Source organism: Scylla paramamosain, chromosome 14, assembly GCF_035594125.1.
Source record: "Scylla paramamosain isolate STU-SP2022 chromosome 14, ASM3559412v1, whole genome shotgun sequence".
In the NCBI taxonomy this organism is placed as follows: Eukaryota; Metazoa; Arthropoda; class Malacostraca; order Decapoda; family Portunidae; genus Scylla; species Scylla paramamosain.
Genome location: NC_087164.1, coordinates 12,722,543 through 12,740,759, shown reverse-complemented (window position 1 = coordinate 12,740,759; position 18,217 = coordinate 12,722,543). Strand labels below are relative to the sequence as shown.

At 38.8% G+C, this 18,217-nt stretch overlaps 1 protein-coding gene across 4 annotated transcripts in view; it reads right to left on the bottom strand.

The window, feature by feature from the left end:
• Nucleotides 1-18,217, bottom strand: part of LOC135106875 (importin-13-like) — a 40,953-nt gene that overhangs the window by 2,807 nt on the left and 19,929 nt on the right. Inside the window, exons 1-16 of one of the 4 annotated variants that reach the window (XM_064016248.1) lie at nt 10,223-10,352; nt 8,909-9,065; nt 8,298-8,462; nt 7,726-7,878; nt 7,486-7,570; nt 6,756-6,925; nt 6,186-6,320; nt 5,515-5,721; nt 4,848-5,027; nt 4,304-4,556; nt 3,777-3,958; nt 3,042-3,206; nt 2,524-2,667; nt 1,884-1,988; nt 1,481-1,618; nt 1,157-1,373 (exon numbers count right to left, since the gene is read on the bottom strand). In XM_064016248.1, the coding sequence (XP_063872318.1) occupies nt 1,157-1,373; nt 1,481-1,618; nt 1,884-1,988; nt 2,524-2,667; nt 3,042-3,206; nt 3,777-3,958; nt 4,304-4,556; nt 4,848-5,027; nt 5,515-5,721; nt 6,186-6,320; nt 6,756-6,925; nt 7,486-7,570; nt 7,726-7,878; nt 8,298-8,462; nt 8,909-9,058 (2,449 nt within the window). In that variant the 5' untranslated portion in view covers nt 9,059-9,065; nt 10,223-10,352. Of the gene's footprint in view, nt 1-1,156; nt 1,374-1,480; nt 1,619-1,883; nt 1,989-2,523; nt 2,668-3,041; nt 3,207-3,776; nt 3,959-4,303; nt 4,557-4,847; nt 5,028-5,514; nt 5,722-6,185; nt 6,321-6,755; nt 6,926-7,485; nt 7,571-7,725; nt 7,879-8,297; nt 8,463-8,908; nt 9,066-10,222; nt 10,353-18,217 lie in introns of those variants that run through there. The other 3 variants (XM_064016249.1, XM_064016246.1, XM_064016247.1) reach the window with 3 other exon arrangements.

Below are 18,217 nucleotides of genomic sequence, written 5' to 3'. Positions count from 1 at the left end.
AAAAAAAAAAGAATAAATAAATAAATAAATAAATAAATAAAAAATAAATAAATAAAACAACAATTGAGGCATTTTGCACTAGAAGGGCAGCTTGCACCAAAATAAAGTAATAAAATGCATTCATACATTGGCAAACTTCTGACAACCATAACTTTCTTCTCATATATCCTATGACAATGAATATGGTCTCAAAATGACCAGTAGACAGTCAAAATCATGATGATCTCAAAAATGTTTAAGATCATGACATTCACTACCTAATTTTTGCATATTTTTTTTTTGCAACTGTGTTATAGTTTTGGAAGTTCACTGAAGTTTGAGTGTGTATTTTCTCTGAATACTGCATACAATAATTTGTAAATACTGAAACAAAAACACAAAATAACAATATTAGTAGACAGTCAAAATCATAGCATAAAATGGAAAAATAGTGAAGAAACTGGCCAATGGGTTAAGGGCTGTTCACCAGTTACACTCTTGTAGTAGTAGGTGTAATAATAAAAGTGATAATACACTTGTATACAACAGAAAAGTTGTTTCTGTGTTTCAACCAAGATGCCAAAACAAAAGGAACTAATGGCAGATGACTGCAACTGGCCTCCCATTGGCTGAGAGCATCATGTTATCAGAGGGGAGGGCCCTGGTTGGCTGATGCCCTTCCTGCACTGGAGTGAGCCGCCCATCTTATATAAGCTGAATTTGTCCAGGAAAATTTTACGAATTATAACGCCTACTCATCCTGGATGAACAGCCCTTCTAACATGGAATATTGCTCAGCAGCATGCTACACCTGCATTGATGGTCGACGATACATTAAAATGATTTTCTCCTTGTGTAGATTTTCAACCTTACTGACAGGACACTCATCCACTCCCAGGTGAAAGTTAAGACCTCAATAGAGTGCTATACACAGTTATCTTGGTTTTGGCCTGGGTGGTGCGAACAGCCCTTCTTATGCAGGATGCCTCAATTATACAAAGCTTTAAGAATTAACCAGGCATTAACTGTTGCTTTAAATTTATCAGAAACAGTTTTACCAAGAGGCATACTTGACACAGAGGAGAAATTAATGATAAATGTATGGGAAAACTGGCTGTTTGATAAGAATAGAAAGAGCAGAAAAGAATATACCTATACACAATTAGTGGGTAGCTACCTAGGTGAAACAGTGGTGCCAGATGGTTGTGGTGGGCAGTGAGCAGGTGAGGTGTCTTCTTGAAGGTGGTGCCTAGCAGTGCCAGGCAGCCATGGACAGTATCGGTGTGGTTCCAAAGATCTGCTGATACTCTACTAAGAGTGGTAGTGGTGATCATGCGCAACAGCACACTCATGTTGGCTTCCTGATTGCCATCACGGCCAAACAGGACAACAAGCTGCCAAGTGGAAGTCAGTTAGTGTGGTAAATGACATTATAAAAATTAAGATATCATAATAGAACTTTATTTTTCTTTTCTTTATAAATCATCAAAGATACACTTACCTGTTTAACTAGATCTAGTAATGATGAATTGAGGGATGCCTCATAAATCTGAGGTATAATTTCCAACATTGCTGGCAGGATTGCAACACAATCCTCTAGCAGCGTTCCTATGCTGTTCTTCAGTAACTTGCACAGCGTCTGGAAAAGTCACCTAGTGTTTTCATTCTTCAAAAAGAAAAGACTTTTCTCCCTTAAAGACAATACCATCAGTGGCATTTATTTATTTAATTTCTTTAATTTAACAAATAATTCATAACTAAATATAAACAGTCCAGAAACTAAAAATTTAAAGATCTTTGTCTGGCTGTTTAACTTTATTTGCACCCATTACTATGCTATGAATCCTGATGAAGGACAGAACACATTTACTAGGATACAGCAAAATGCAGGTATTACTATGTACCTCAATTATTTCTGAATCAGTAGGAGCCTTCACTGCAATGTCTGATAAGAGGGGCATCAACTGCTGTAGAACCAAAAGTAATGGCTGGGGTTCTCCACTCAGTACCTAGAATCATTCATAAGATGGAAACAAATTACAAAATAAATGTATACCTGGATATCTGAAAAGAAGCAAATGTGAATGAAGCTCTAAAACTAGAAAATGTCCTTAATATTTTCACTTTTTACTTTTCTTAACAGATATCATTCACAGCACAACAAATATAAACATGTAATATGCATGCATATATTAAAAAAAAATGCATCAAAGAATAACTTGTATAAATGAGATACACAGATGAATAAACAGAACATCATTAATCAACACAAAACATTTGGAAAATAGTTTTCAAATTGGCAAATTTTCTGTGGTAGGGGTAACTAGGTGGCACACTGCAGTCAGATGAAAGTGATGATGCTAGCTCATTCTTTACACATCACAAAAGTTGACTAAAAGAGGTGCAGTGATGGGACTAGGGAATATCTCCACGATAAAAAAAAAGGGTTAGAGCCACCTTCCTTTAAATGTGTTGCAGCCTGGTATAAAAATTGATAAGTTACCAACAGTTACTAATGAAATAGAGATTACTTATTACACACACCTGTGAATGCCTGCAAGCGGCTCCTTCATCATCATCCTCATCTTCTAGGGAAGAGTTGTTGAGGTTGAGATGGCGAGCAAGGCAGGACAAGAGCTTGAGGAGAGAGACCAGCTCACCGTGCTGTTCTCTTGATAAACCGCTTCCCTGTGAGAAGATAAGTGTTAAATGACACACTCCATATATTCCTAAGAATGATCCTGAGAGGCCAATGCGGTGGTCTCTATTCATTTCAGTCCTTGCTGTGGATTAAGCCAAAAACTCAGTAAATGTTGTTAATAAATATTCTACTGAAGGTAAGATAAACAGATGAATATATATAACTGCATCTCTATAAGATGTATGAACTGATCAACTTATGAATAGGGATGGTGATAGGCTTTATAATGTCATGTGTTGGCTCACTGGTTTCTTGTATATAGCTTCTCTTGTATTTTTATGTTCACTTGATCTCTGGAAAGGTTTCTCTACTAATGATTTTCCATAGTATGAAATTCTCAGGCCCAGCACGATTCACTCACCATGAGATCCTTGAGGTGACTTAGACGGGAGATGTATGGAGTGAGGGTGGCATTGAGGTAGGTCATGATTGTGGGTTGGTCTTTACCCACCGACAGCACTCGACTGATGATTGTCATGATGCGCTCAGTTTCTGCACTGTCAAGTCGACTCTGTTCTAAAGCTCTCTGAAAAGTGCATTGCAAGTGGCCATGTTAGCTTAACAATTATATTTTTTGTTATTCAAGGTCAATTACTATCATGCAATCTTTTCTTTCTCAATAGCAAGTATAAAACATTGAAAAATCTTGAAATTTAAAATCTTAAGACAGCAAAGCCACTGTAGAAGTTACTGGGATTTTCAGGAGTGTTTACATGATTCTAATGATAGTTTAATAAGAATTCTACACCACCTATAAGAAAAATCATAAGTATGTCACTAATTATGAGGGCCTTGAAAATAGTACTGAGAGGAAAACAATTAAAAATACAATCCTCAATCATAAAAGGCATCTTTAATAATCACATTAAAGTAAAATCTAGAGCTATTATTGGAATCTGTCTCTCCTGGAGCCTCAAATTCAGTCATTTAAGAAATAAATGAACTGAAGACAAATGTATGGAGGATATGACGGATGAACATCAGAGAAGAAATCACCTACGAGTAAAAACATAAAACACTGGACTCATAAATTATCCAATCCCAAGAAAGAAAATGAGGACATAAAACAAAGCAATGACAATGGAATAAGACTCACTTGGCAACTAGTGAGAATAGGTTGTGAGAAGGGGGATATTGTGAGTGGGCATTCTAGCGTAAGGTCCCGCAGAGCCTGTGAGGCTGCCCCAACCAGGGAGGCATTGACCAGACCTTCCACCATCAGGGGAATGACATGATGCATGTGGTCCTGGTGGTAGTTCAGCCAGTCTGCATAAGCTCCTGAAAGAGACAGCTTGGTTGAGGTGAAGAAGCAGAGAATCACTTCACAGCAAAAAATCTGACAACTTGCATGTAAGGATTGAAGATCTTTGAACTGAAGTGTAGAAAAATAAAAGGCATTTTTCACTGCTGATTTTCTGAAGCTCCAGTGCTTTAATTCAGAATTTGGAATGATCACTCAGAGGCAAAATAATGCTGATGACAGGCATGTATGGCCTAAAGCTCTCTTACAGCAGGGAGAGAGAAAAGTCACGTTTAATAAGTAATTTTCAAGGATTTTGAGCTAAGTAAGGTTCCCTCCTCGCACAAAATAGTCCAACAATAACAGAATTCAGACTGACTTACCTAGTGTTGTGAGGGCCACAGAGATCAGCTGGATGTTATCAGAAAATGGTATCTGAGGTATGCTTTGGATGAAACGGGGTACATAAAAGTTGTCTGTCTCAGCCACTGTTTCTGCCACAGATGAATATGCATGTAATACTGCTTCCAAGTATCTCCAATCACTGGGATCTCTTTGCATTTTTACGACAGCATCTTTCAGGTGCACTTCTAGATGACTTAGCATGTCTCCTCTTAATACATAATACGCATACATCTGAAAAGTGAGGGTCAATACATCAGTGTAACTCATGGCACACTGGTATACATAAAATCTGTGATGGGGAGAGTATGTGAAGGCTCAAGACTTTTAATAACAGCAATTTACTTAGAGAGTACAGCTATAAACAGAAATATATGGCAATCTCCAAAGATTTATACAGTGACAAACTGAACAACTGATAAAGGTAACAACCTCATACTGTGACCGCTACTAATCTATTTCACTGTTACAGACTAAACATAAATAAAGCAATCACCACAACCATACAAGGAAAAAGATACTCACATAAGTATCACAGATGTCTTGCCGGTAACAACGAAACATTTCCTTTTCCTCTGAGGTCAAGGCATTATCTGGAGGCAGTAGTGACTTCAAGATGAACGTATCAACCAATTTCAGGTACACTGGTTGGAATATAGTTAGTAGCTCAGCCTGCTGCTCACCCTCAAAGGTTAAAATGTCATCCTGTAAAGAAATAATGGAAAATAACATCAGAGGAATGGCTGCTGTGGTGAGTTACAGAAAACGCAATTATGGTAAACACTTGATATAGCGAATCCTGGACATAATGAATACATTAAGCCTATTGAACAAGCCTTACATCTAACAAACTCTTGATTGTTATAAGAGGCAAAAAAAACAAATCATCAGAACCTTCTAACAACTGTTACATACAGCTAACCAATGCTACATATAGTGGAAAGTTAGTAAAATTAGAGCAACCACTGTTTGAATATGTATCACCACATGACTCCCCTATGCTAAAAGACACTTAACAGATCTCAATCAAGTTAAAGCAAGTTATCCAGAGCAGAATAGACAAAATGGAAAAGAGAATAAAAAAAACAACAACATTAACTATCACTGGCAACCTTTTTATTCTCTCTCTACTTTTCTTACCATCTCTATGTCTTCTCACCCATGACCAAATCTCCCAGTGACAGCCACTCACCTGGATAGTGAACCACACGGCAAAGGGAATGTTGGAGGTAGTTTCATCGGTGGGATACTGGCCAGGGGTGGCAGCACATTGGAGCAGCAGTGCCACCACCTGGACCACTGTTGCTCGGTGCTCAGGCTGAAGGGCGTGTTGAAGAAGCAGCCTTGAGTGACACTCAACCACAGAGGTAAAAAGGCTGTAGATCAGTGACGCTGTGTTCTGTGAAGGTTCAAGGGACATGGCATTAGCTGCAATGTTTTTTAAAAGTTCTGAGAATGAAATATAAAAACACAAGAGTCTGCAAGAAACCTTGAGGTCTATGCATGGTAATTCCCACATAAAACATCCATCCATCATCCTTGTCTATATATTTATCTAATCTTTCCAGGCCTCCTCTTGACTCTGCACTAACAACTCCAAGTGAGAACCACTTTCCTCAAATCTCCTTTTCAAATATAACTCTATCAACTTTGAACTTGTTACTTCTTACCCAATCTAGATTATTAACCACAGGGATTATGTCTACAGATGAATGAGGGAAATGTTGGGCAATGAAAAAAATTGTCAGTAAGTCAAACATTTAGCAATACACTGCCCACCAGAATACTAGAGATCATATATGTGTAACCAGTGAGAGGTAACAGAGGCTTCCCAGAAGTAACAGAAGTCTTGTCCAAACCCACCTCATCATTTGCATGTTGTGCTTCTTCAAGAACAGGGGCAAGACCAAGCATTTGTGTGACAAAGTCCATTACTGTATTTGGAATGTTGTAGGTGCCCACATCTGTCACTGCAGTCCGAATAGCATCCATCACAGGCTGTGAGAATAAAATACCATTATAAACATGAAAAGCTTGGATGAAACAGGCAAGTTACATGACACATTCTTGTCTCACACACCTATGAATTCTAAAACTAATGTGAGAATAAAATACCATTATAAACATGAAAAGCTTGGATGAAACAGGCACGTTACATGACACATTCTTGTCTCACACACCTATGAATTCTAAAACTAACTTAAATATGTGAACTGCCATATTGACAAGCTTTTATGCCATCATGATCACTGATGTCACAAGACTGGCACCTTGGTAATGGTAAGCCAGAGGGAAAGTGCAAAAGAGAAAGAGACAGACTTTACAATTTAAAATCCATACTTAACATCATTCAAGGAGTTGCAATGAGAAAAAATAGTGTGGCACAAAATACACAAGTCAATAAATCCATACTTGTCAGCTCAAGGAACTCACTTCACATAGAAGAGCGTAGTTGGAGTAAGGTATGAGTGCCACCAAAAGCTCCCTTGTCTCGGAGAGGGGAAGGGACAGCTTGAGCCAGGCATTGAGTGTCTTTAGCACCACTTCCTTTATCACATTACTCACTTGACTGGCTTGCATTACTTGGGATATCAGGTTCAGCACTAAAAGAGGTTAAGACATTCAGTATTAAAGACAATTTCTGAATTTATTTGAATCACTTATTAGTTAGTCATAATGGAGTAAATATAATTGCATTAGATGAGTAACTAGATGATTTTATATTGCTCTGATAATAACTGGTATCATTCATGACTTTATAATATCCTTTAATGACATTCAGAGTATAATGAAACTAATGCAGTGGGACTGCAAAGGTTAGAAACACAAGAACATAAGGAAAACTGCAAAAAAATTGAATCTGATGCAATACAAAACATACTGAAATCATAATAATACATTAAGAGGATAGGATGAAAAATCAGATACAATTCAAAATATACTGAATTAAAAGTACATTCAATGGGAGAGAGGAATTCAGCATTAGACTCCAGAAAATATAATAATAAATAGGTACAGTCAGTAAGACATTTGACATTAAAAATAGAATAATTCAGTGAATAACACAGAAGACAATAACTCAGCACTAGACATTAGAAATTCACATCAAAATGAAATCAGAAGTAAAGCACATTCCTATTACAGCATTCAAATATTTCCTTACCTGCTTGATGGTTATTTCTAATGATGCCAGTGATGATCTGCTTATCTTTGCTAACTACACTCATGGCTTCATGCATTGATTCCAACTGTAAAAGAATATAAAAGCATTAGCCAAGCGTTGATGAGACATTTAATCCTTTATAAAACTTCCCCATGAGTGTCGACGAGGCATCTGATCCTTTAAAAACTTCCCACAGTACCTCAAAAGATAACACAACAAATACTACATCCAGATACTTACTTCCTCGGGTATTACAGTAAGTATGTTGAATAGTAGGTTGAGGGCTGTTGAAGGTTCCAGGCCTGACACCGTTCCTGGGTCAAACATGCTGATGATGTCTTGTATCGCTGTCGTCCACTCTGACTGGATGGTGTGGATCACATATGCCCCTAACTGAAGACAACATAAGATGACATAATCACATAGGAAATTAATGGAAGCTGTAAGAAGTCATCAGGACTACACATAGCCAAGTGAAAATATACCTATTTTCACTTGAGTTGATAGTTTAGACATCATTAATCTATGTAGATAATCTTATTTATGTAATACACTATGCTACTTGGGTGTATATAGGTGCAGATTCTTTCCAAAACCCTCTTAAGCTCAGAATCTGTTATTTTTACAAGAGAAATCAGTGCTATTGGTAAGTTAACAGATGCATACAAGAAGAGACTTCATTCTATTGCTCAAGTATCTAATTTGTGTGATTGATTCAACTCTTGGCATTTGCAAACTTATGAGTAAAGACTAAAAAGTCAATAAATAAGCAAGTGGTTCCATTGCCACAGTAGACGCAAAGTACTACTTACTGATTTTATTAGTCTGTTTAATATCACTTTCGAACTGCTATATTGAACTAAAAGGTTGAGAATCTTGATTTTCAGAGGTTCATACTCTTCTTTGGGGACTTCATGCCAGTATCTTGACACCTTCATGTACACAGTGTTTCCAGCAAAGAATTGCACTTCCTCGGGCTGCAAAATAGAGATTCTCATTATGAGATAAGCTTTCACTTATGAGACAAGCTTGCACATGGCAGTTCTTGTATAAAATGTAAATAGCTATGCTTACCATACTTATCTATAAATTTATCTAAACTTCTTAAGGTAAGTAGCAAGAAACCAGCTGGCCTACACATTGCATTTTCTATGTAAAATGTACATACCTACCTTCATTCATCTATCATCCCTCCCCATAAATTTATCTGATTCTTTTAAAGCTTCCTACTGACTTGACACTAATAATCATCCCATCTGTTCCAGTCAACTACCAGTCTCTCTGAAAAACAATTCCTATCCAACTCATTTCCAAATCAAACTTTATCAAAGGAACATGCTAAACTTGCAATATATACAGGAACAAAGTGAAATGACTATAGCTGACATCCACTTTAGTAGGTCAGTAAGTAGCTGCACCTCACCTTTCTCTGGTCCAGCAGAGGCCAAGCAAAGGTCCATGAGTGGCGAGAGTGCTGTGCTTGCATCAACCATGTGTTCAGACCACTCTTGGCCACCGGGTCCCGGTAGAACTCCACTACCGCCTGCTCCACCTGCTCAGCTGACACCTCCATCTTGCTGCTGCCAACAGGAGGAAAAGACTTGTTACTCATGAAACACATCCAACATCCTAATACATTATAAGAGATTACATTTAAACTTCCTAACAAATTATAGATTACAAATTACATAAGAGAAGCTGCTAGAAGAGACTGCAGGCTGGATGGATTGGCTGGAGGGTGATAGGAGTGATATGTATTTTGCAAGAGGAAAGGCAAAGTGAGGCCAGCAATGGTGTATGGTATGGCAACTGTACTTCATTCTCCACTACAGAATTCTTCAAGAGACTGACTTGTTCTTGCATCACAACACAATCACTGTGACCATCAATTCAAAATACAGGTTCCCCATTCAAGTATAGCGAGTTGTAGATAACTTTTCCTACACCTAATTATCGCAAGCTTGAAATATTTACCTGTATAAGGTGCCAAGATTAATTTACTTACTATGTGGAAATTTTAACTCCCAACTACCTTCCATAACTGTCTCTATTTCCAAGTAATGATTCCATTTAGCTCCATTAGTGAATAGTTTAACAATATTCCTTACTGATCATGTGTTTTCCATCAGATTTGTTAATTATATTTGTTGGTTTTCTGCCACACGTGTCACCAGGCCAATGTTTGTACCCCTTAAAGTTTCTGAAGTGTTTTTGGTTGGAAGGTGCGGCAGAGAGAGGTGAGGGAGGGAGGCACCGGGTGACACACACACACACACACACACACACACACACACACACACACACACACACACACAGTTTGGAGTTTACTCTCGTTTATTCATATGTCTTTCTTTTCTTTTTCTTCTGTATGCTCGTTTTTGCATCCACGCCAGTTGTTTCATTACGAGTTAGCACACAAGTACACACGTACAAGCACGGACACATACACATATACATACACACAAAAACATACAAATACAAACACGTACAAATAAACACAAACACACGTACAAACCAATAACACACAAACCAAAAAACATTTCATTACCCATCATACACCGACCACGACACACAAACACACACACACACACAGGTGCACGCCAGTCACCCCCTCACCTGCCACTCCACCGCTCTAATTATACCTAACACCCGCTCATATTACGGTTCCCTCGCGTCATTTCAGTGCTAAAGTAATGACAAGTGTGCTGAGAGAAGGTCAGCACATGCCAGCACTCACATAAGGTTAGTCCATCCCGGCCGCTGCTGCTGCCTCTGTTTACCTTCCTCGCTGCTCAACTAAGCCGATGGTTCTTCTACAATTCTCTATCTCTCTCCTCCTCTTCTTTTTCTTTCTCAGCGTGCCGTTTTATTTCGTTTATTTTTGTGTGTTATACTTATTTTGTGTTTGTTTTGTTGGGTTATAGTTTTGGTATTGTGTATTTGTTGTTTACAGTTATTTTCTCTTCCGTGTGGCGCTATTTTATTTGTTTATTTGTTTGATTATAGCTTGGATTTCTTTTTTGTTTTATTTTGTTTAGTTTTAAGTTTTTAGTTTCAGTATTGTGCTACTATAATTTTCTCTAATTTAGCTTTTATTATATTCTCTTGTGTATCCTGTTTTTTATTTATTTATTTTATTTGTTATTAGTTTGCTGTTTTTCCTTATTTTGATTTTCTAATATCCAATTCTAGTTAGATTTTAAGCCTATTTGTTAGTTTTACTCGGCTTTGTGTTAAATTCCCTTACTTTCATTTATCTCTGTTCTATGAGTTATTGCAAAGGTCACAGGAATGATCAGTCGTGCTCTCACATGTGCTTTTCCTTTTACTGATGGCAAATCTATACTTAACGATCAATATAACCATACAGGTACCCTTGAAAGTTCCAATGACCATCACAGACCATTGAAAGTTTTTGAAATAATGAATCCAAAGTGTTTTGAATATGCAGTTTCAGAATCCTTGTTGATAAGTGTTTAAAAATTTTCCTGTACGAAACCCAATGATGTACCATTAAGGACAGAGAGGAAGGAAGGGAGGGAGGAAGGAAAGAAGGAAGGAAAGGAAGGAATTAATGAAGGAAGGAAGGGAGGGAAGAGTTCTGAGAAATAAAAACATGATTCTCGTCTCTGACGTACTACGAGGAGACTAAAATTGATAATCACAATAACAAGCACAATCTACAGTTAATACACGCATTATAATGAAAACGCAGACTTGTCTCCTAACATTTACCTTTTAAGAAGAAGCAAGTATCATGTCCGTCTTTGGAGCGCCATCCAAACACTAACAAACCGATTTGAAGGCGTGATAATTTGTAACCGGAGGAGGACTGACCCCTGAAGTAGCGGTATAAAGTACACAGCACCTTAGGATCAAACAGTTGTATGGTCTTAAGACTATTTCGGGACCTTTTATACCTCCTGACACTGTAAGCATTGTGTTAGTTATCTGCGTCACCTATTTCTGTCTGCTGTAGGTCCTCTCTGCTTCACATACAGGGCACGTTTGGGGTTTAGTGGCATAACAACGCGAATGTTATGTGTGAAGTGGTGAGATGATGGATGACTCGCCTTGTCACTGCTACTATTGCTACTGCTTCTTTCTGTCCCCACTCCCGCTGTCTGGCGCCGCTTGCTGCCCTCTGTAATGACGCTTTTCCACGTTACTGCCTACGTACTCTGTTTTAGTAAAGGCGCGAGTCACTGAATGAATGGTAATAGGTACATTATGTCCCATGCAAGAATTGCCACGTGTAGGGATGATGGCTTCTTGCACCTTTGATATTTTCTGGTGTTTTTATGTTCTTGTATGAGTGCCTTGATGAATCCGTTCCCAAGATGTTTTGTTTGCACTCTCATACGTTTTCATGTCTATCTCGACAACTTTTACGGGATGCAGAGGTAGTTATCAATGTTTTTAAGGATGTTTTCATGATTCTAGTGATAGTTTAACAAAAATTTAGCATCACTGAAGAGAGAAAAAAAAACCTGCGATAACTCAGCTATATTTTTTTTTGCTTGTGAAAACAGTTTTAATGAATTTAAAGCGGAATTTCTATGCAATCAAGGACTGTATTTTTAAAAGCTTTGTTTTCACAGATCACGGAGACGGTTAGACAAGTTCTCAAGCGTGTTTTTTTTTTCCCTTCAGCAGTGCAGGTCCTAGTTAAACTATCGCTGGAGTTACAAACACAACCTTGAAAACCACAATATCTACCACTACATCCTGCTGAATGCTGTCGAGACGTGGAAATAAGATGTTTGAGAATACGGAGAGTGTGGAACTTGTAAAGCAAATATGTGAACTTGAACAAACGGAGAATATTCAATTTAGTCATCATTAGTTGCATTAATTCTGGCCCGTGTTCTTACGCTTTTGTTCTCTCATCATGACTGTTTTCCAAAAGCAACATTATGAATCAGGTTCTCATTGCTGATGCAGAAGCCTATTTAAACTATACTGAAATGGCAGAAGCACTCTTTAAAACTCCAGTAACGTCCACTAGAACCTGTTAAACGTTGGAATAACGTACCAAAATGTTTAGAATCATGGAAATACTCTTTTAAAACTCCAGTAGCATCCATTAGAGCCTGTTAAACGATGGAATAAAAAATAAACAAAGCGTTTAGAATCATGGAAACACTTTCAAAACTCCAATAACGTCCACTAGAACCTGTTAAACATTGGAACAAGATACCGAAACATTCAAGGTGCAAAAAATTATTGGTTTTATTATTACTTGATATTACTAAGCTCATTATTTTCCTGCGCTCCTCTTCTCCTCCCCCCCTCCCTCTCTCTCTCTCTCTCTCTCTCTCTCTCTCTCTCTCTCTCTGACCATGACCTCTCCTCCCCTCTCTCCTCTTCCTCTTATTCCCCCAAATCCCCAAACAAGAAGTCAAAAGGAAATAAACAAGAATCAGAGCACCAAGCAAATGACTTTATACAGAGATAGCTATATATAATACTTGGTGTCACTGACTAGCGCTGTAATCTTGTCATCTGATAACACATAAGCATGGTGACACTATCGCGCTATCATTATCACTATCACAAACAATTCCGTAGCAGACAAACAGACAGACATATGTATACAAACACATAGCAACAGACAAAAATGTAGCAAAATAAAGAATATTTGAGGAGAAAGAAGAGGAGGAGAAAATGGAAGAAGGAAAAGCAAGAAGAGAGAAGAGCAGAGAGAGATTACTTGGTAACGAGAGGTCGTGAAAGGAAATCAGAATAAATCATAAGAGAGAGGAGAGGAGGAAAGAGGGAGAGAAAGAGAAAGAGAGGCTGAGGAAAGGAAGAGGGATGTTGTTCGTGAGGAGGTCGTGGAAGAGGAAGAAAAGGAGGAGGAGGAGGAGGAGGAGGAGGAGGAGGAGGAGGAGGAGGAGGAGGAGGAAGAGGAGGAGAAGGTTTCGTTCGTGAAGTGGAGGAGGTAGAGAATCAGAAAAAGAGAGAGAGAATAGAGGAAAAAAAATAGAAAAAAATAAAGGGAAGGAAAAAAAGAACAAACAAAATAAAATAGAGAATTAAGGAGAAGAAGAAGAAGAAAAACAAGAAGAACAAGAACAAGAAGGAAATGAAGTGAAGAGGGAAGGAGGGGAAGAAAGAAAGGGACGAGATAGTTTACTGACCAGCACCATCACTACCACCACCACCACCACCACCAGTACCCCGGTTCAGTGACCCACTCTGAGGTGTTGAAAGTGTTCCAGGAGTCAGCGCGAAGGTCCCACGGGCGTCTCTCTTGGCAAGGTTTTAGATCCCAGTGTACAAGGGACTCACTGCCCTCACGTACACTTCCTGAAGCGACTACGTGGCCGAATACCGAGGCTTCCTTTTAGCCAAAATTGGTCAATAAATTACTTTTTTTTTTTTTTTTATCTCTCTCTCGCTCTTCCTCTCCCTCTCCCTCTCTCTACCTGCGACCAGACAGCCAGGCCATCTCCTTGTCCTGATCCTACCACCTCGATTCACGAAAATTTACGATCAGGGAGAGAAAACTACGCGATTACGGGAAGGGAAGGGACGGGAAGGGACGGACGGAGGGAGGGATGGGTAGAGGCGAGAGGCGAGAGGCGAGGAGGGAAGGGGGAAGGGAGAGGAGGTGAGCAGGCGGCACCATCACGTACCATCATAGAGAAAGAGAGAGAAGTGAGGAATGCAGGGCAGCTAGAAGGGGAAAAGCCGAATAGAGAGAGAGAGAGAGAGAGAGAGAGAGAGAGAGAGAGAGAGAGAGAGAGAGAGAGAGAGAGAGAGAGAGAGAGAGAGAGAGACGACATATAATTTTCTGTTGTGACGCAGTAAATTTATAAACAAAAACACAGGCTAAAAGAAAGAAGAAATGGAGTAAAGAAGAAATTAAGAAACAAGTGAGAAGCGAAAGAGAAAAAAAAAAAAAACAGAGAAGAAAAGAGATAAGAGAATGAGAAAGAAAAATAGAAAGAAATAGAAATAACATACATGATAAACAAGAAAACAAAGAACAAGAAAGAGAAGAGTAAAAGCAACAAAGTCTAAGAATAATAAAACAAACAAAAATAGAACAGTAAATGAAGAAACGAATAAAGAAAAAAAAACAAAAAAAAAGAAGTAAAAAAGAATAAGGAAATGGATGAAGGAAGTAAGAAAGGACCAGACTAGAAAAAAAAATATATACAAACAAAGCAAGAGTAAAAAAGTAAATAGAAAAAAGGAAAGCAAAGAGAGAAAAAAATATGCTAAGATGGTTGATAAGAGAGAGAGAGAGAGAGAGAGAGAGAGAGAGAGAGAGAGAGAGAGAGAGAGAGAGAGAGAGAGAGAGAGAGAAAAGTGTGTGTGTGTGTGTGTGTGTCAGCATGTTACCGCCTCACGCCCGCCTTTCCCCAGCCCTTTAAAGCTTCATGGTGTGGAGGCAACTTGGCAGCAGCAAGGCAGCATGCACGATTTTCTCTCTCTCTCTCTCTTTCTCTCTTTCTCTCTCTCTCTCTCTCTCTCTGTTACATGAAAACACAAGAAAATCATTATTGTTACTGGTTTATTAGTATTGCTATTTATTTACTTTTTCAGAGCAAGGAATAAACAATTTTTTTCTCTTCCTCGTGTGTAAACTTGATATTTTCAACTAAAACCACAAGAACATCACTATTAATACTAATTCAATATAATTTTTGTTTTCATAGCAAGAAATAAACAACTAGCCTTTCTTCTCCTCGTATTTATAAAGTCAACATTTTCAATCTCAGCTACGTAGAAATACTGGAACATCATCACTGTTACTCATGCATCGTTGTTTATATTTTCATGGCAAGAGATAAGCAAACTTTTTCCTTTTCTCGTATGTATTCTTAACATTTCCAACAACAACAACATATAATAAAGAAAAGGAGAGAAAAAAAAGTGAAAGAAAACCCGCATTCATGCAGATATACTATAAGACCTGTGTATATTTATGATTTATTTATTTATTTATTTATTTATTTTATTTTATTTTTTTGGCTACGTGGGGAAAGGTTTCCAAGCCCACACAGTTGCATACACATAGACACATTGTGGTATTCTTGCACGTTTTTGAAGGCTTTCATCTCTCCACTATTTTTAGCATAGACTTTAGTGGATGTTATTGTGAGGGGTTTACAAGAGTTTTTTTTTCTTTTATTTTATTGTCTTACGTATCAGAGAGATCGACTAAGAGCAAAAAAATAAATAAATAAAATAAATAAATAATAATAATAAAATAAATAAAGAAAAAAAAAAGAAAAAATAGTTTAGCTCAAATGATATTCCGGGATAGAAAACAGAAGTATAAGAACCTATGATTTTAGTGACTGAAAATATGAAAGGAATTCTTAACTGTCAGGTGTTCGTGTTGATTTCAGTAATAGACCAGCATAGGAGGGAGGAAGAGGTTGGCATGTGTTTGCAGGTAATATACAAGTAATATGCACGAAATATACGCGTAATGTATATATTTATAGGTCAGCGACACAGTGAGGTAATAGATAGGTTTATATGAGAGAGAGAGAGAGAGAGAGAGAGAGAGAGAGAGAGAGAGAGAGAGAGAGAGAGAGAGAGAGAGAGAGAGAGAGAGCGAGGAGGCAGGAAATGCATAACTTTACTGTGCGTGTGCGTGTTTATGTGTGTGTGTGTGTGTGTGTGTGTGTGTGTGTGTGTGTGTGTGTGTGTGTGTGTGTGTGTGTGTGTGTGTGTGGTTTCATTCATTCATATCGGCCATGTAATCACGTCCAAACATTAATTAAATGAAAAAAATAACCAATTAGCAATATTATCTTTATAGTTTTCCATCTGCATTGCATCTCTTTATCACCCTCTCCTTCTTCTTGCGCATACTGATACTAAACTTGCTCAGCACACAAGAGCATTAGAATATAAATGCATAAGGGAAGCTGCAAGAAGCCATCGGACCTACACGCGGCAGTCCCTTTTATAAAACATATTTACCTGCACTACCCACTTATCCAATCTTTCTTTAAAACTCCCCATTGACTCGGCACTAACAACCTGATTATCCAGTCGATTCCAGTCATCTGCTACTCTATTTGGGAACCAGTTTCTTGCTATCTCCTTTTTAGATCTTACTCTATTATGCTTGAACCCCGTTACTCCTTCTGCTGCTGTTTAACGTGCATGTAAAAAAAAATATAAAAAAAAAACACGGAAACAAGAACTGGTGCCGGTAGAGGAGATAAAGGAGGAGTGGAGGAGAAGGAGCAGCAGCAGCAGTAGGTGGTGACTGTGGTGGTGATGAGAATACACACACACAAAAAATCAAAATATATTTAAAAAAGTTACATAAAAGAATAAAATGCAAAAGTGTATTATGAAAAAAAAAATGCTGAATTAACAGAGGACTTTAAAAGAAGACCGAACAAATTTATGGATAGGAATGATAAGGTGAATATAGGCAGATATGTTTTACAGAGGTAGAGCTTGCAAACTGTAGGCCTGATGGCTTCTCACGGCTTACCTTATTTACTTATGCACAATGTATTTACTGTCTATACACTTGAACTATGCACCGTGCTCTTATATCTTATCTTAGCTTGATTTTTCCTATAGCAAACACTTACATTTCCTCTCCTTCGATCAGTCAACCGTACATTGTTTACCAGTCAAGATAAGACATGTGATAAACGTCAGTGCATCCGTACTTTCCTTTCCTACTCGTATTAGAATCACATCCGCCTCCTGCCACCTCTGTCAAAATAGACGATGAGAGGCAAGGAAAGATCCGTGGCGATATTAAACTTTAGCGCTTTCCTATCTTTCCTTTCCTATTAGAAGTTACATCCGCCTCACCAATACCCCAGTGGAGATAGAGGAGGGATTGGTGAAGCAGGGCAGGAGTTGGAGGCTATGCGTGTGTGTGTGTGTGTGTGTGTGTTGGGGAGGTGGGCGGCGGGCTGGCTGTGTGTCTGGCGGTGCGCGGAGGCTGCCAGCACTCATATGCAGATCAAGGCAATGACGGGAAGGCAAGCTGCATCTGATTCTGCACGGTGATAAGGGACCTCTTCTGGCTTCTGTGTGTGTGTGTGTGTGTGTGTGTGTGTGTGTGTGTGTGTGTGTGTGTGTGTGTGTGTGTGTGTGTGTGTGTGTGTGTATGTTTTACCACATCATATATCATGTCCTAGTGCAAATTAATCAGTGAGGCCATTACCATTTCAAAGGGAGATGAAAATTACTAATGACTTGAGTTCCACGGATTTTTGCTTTAAATATTCGTGAACACACTTAACATTTACACCTCCCATGACTCATCCACACTTCCTCTATACCTCCTCTACGTCTTCACGCCCCCCTCCACCACTCCCACACACTACCATCACGCCTCCACGCCCCCTCCAACCCTCCCCGACTCATCCATTCGTCATCCACGCCACTATCACGGCTCCACTCCTCATTCACTCCTCCACAGTTCCTTCCACTACTTCTACACTGGTTCTCCTCTCCTCCACTCCTCTTCCACGCATTCTCCAAGCCTCCACGCCTCTCTCACGCAACCTCCAAAGTCTCCACGTCTCTTCTACTCCTCCAAACCTCCAGCCAGGCAGGGAAGCCATAGCGAGGTGGTGACGGCGCCGCTCGCTTGGCTTAGCTACCCGGCACGAAAATTGGACTTAATTTATTCGTTACTCAACTCGTCAGCACAGCACAACCTACACAGCAGCAGTCCCCAGAGGTAGATTACGCAGAAGACAAGGATGACACTCATAACAGCCGCCCG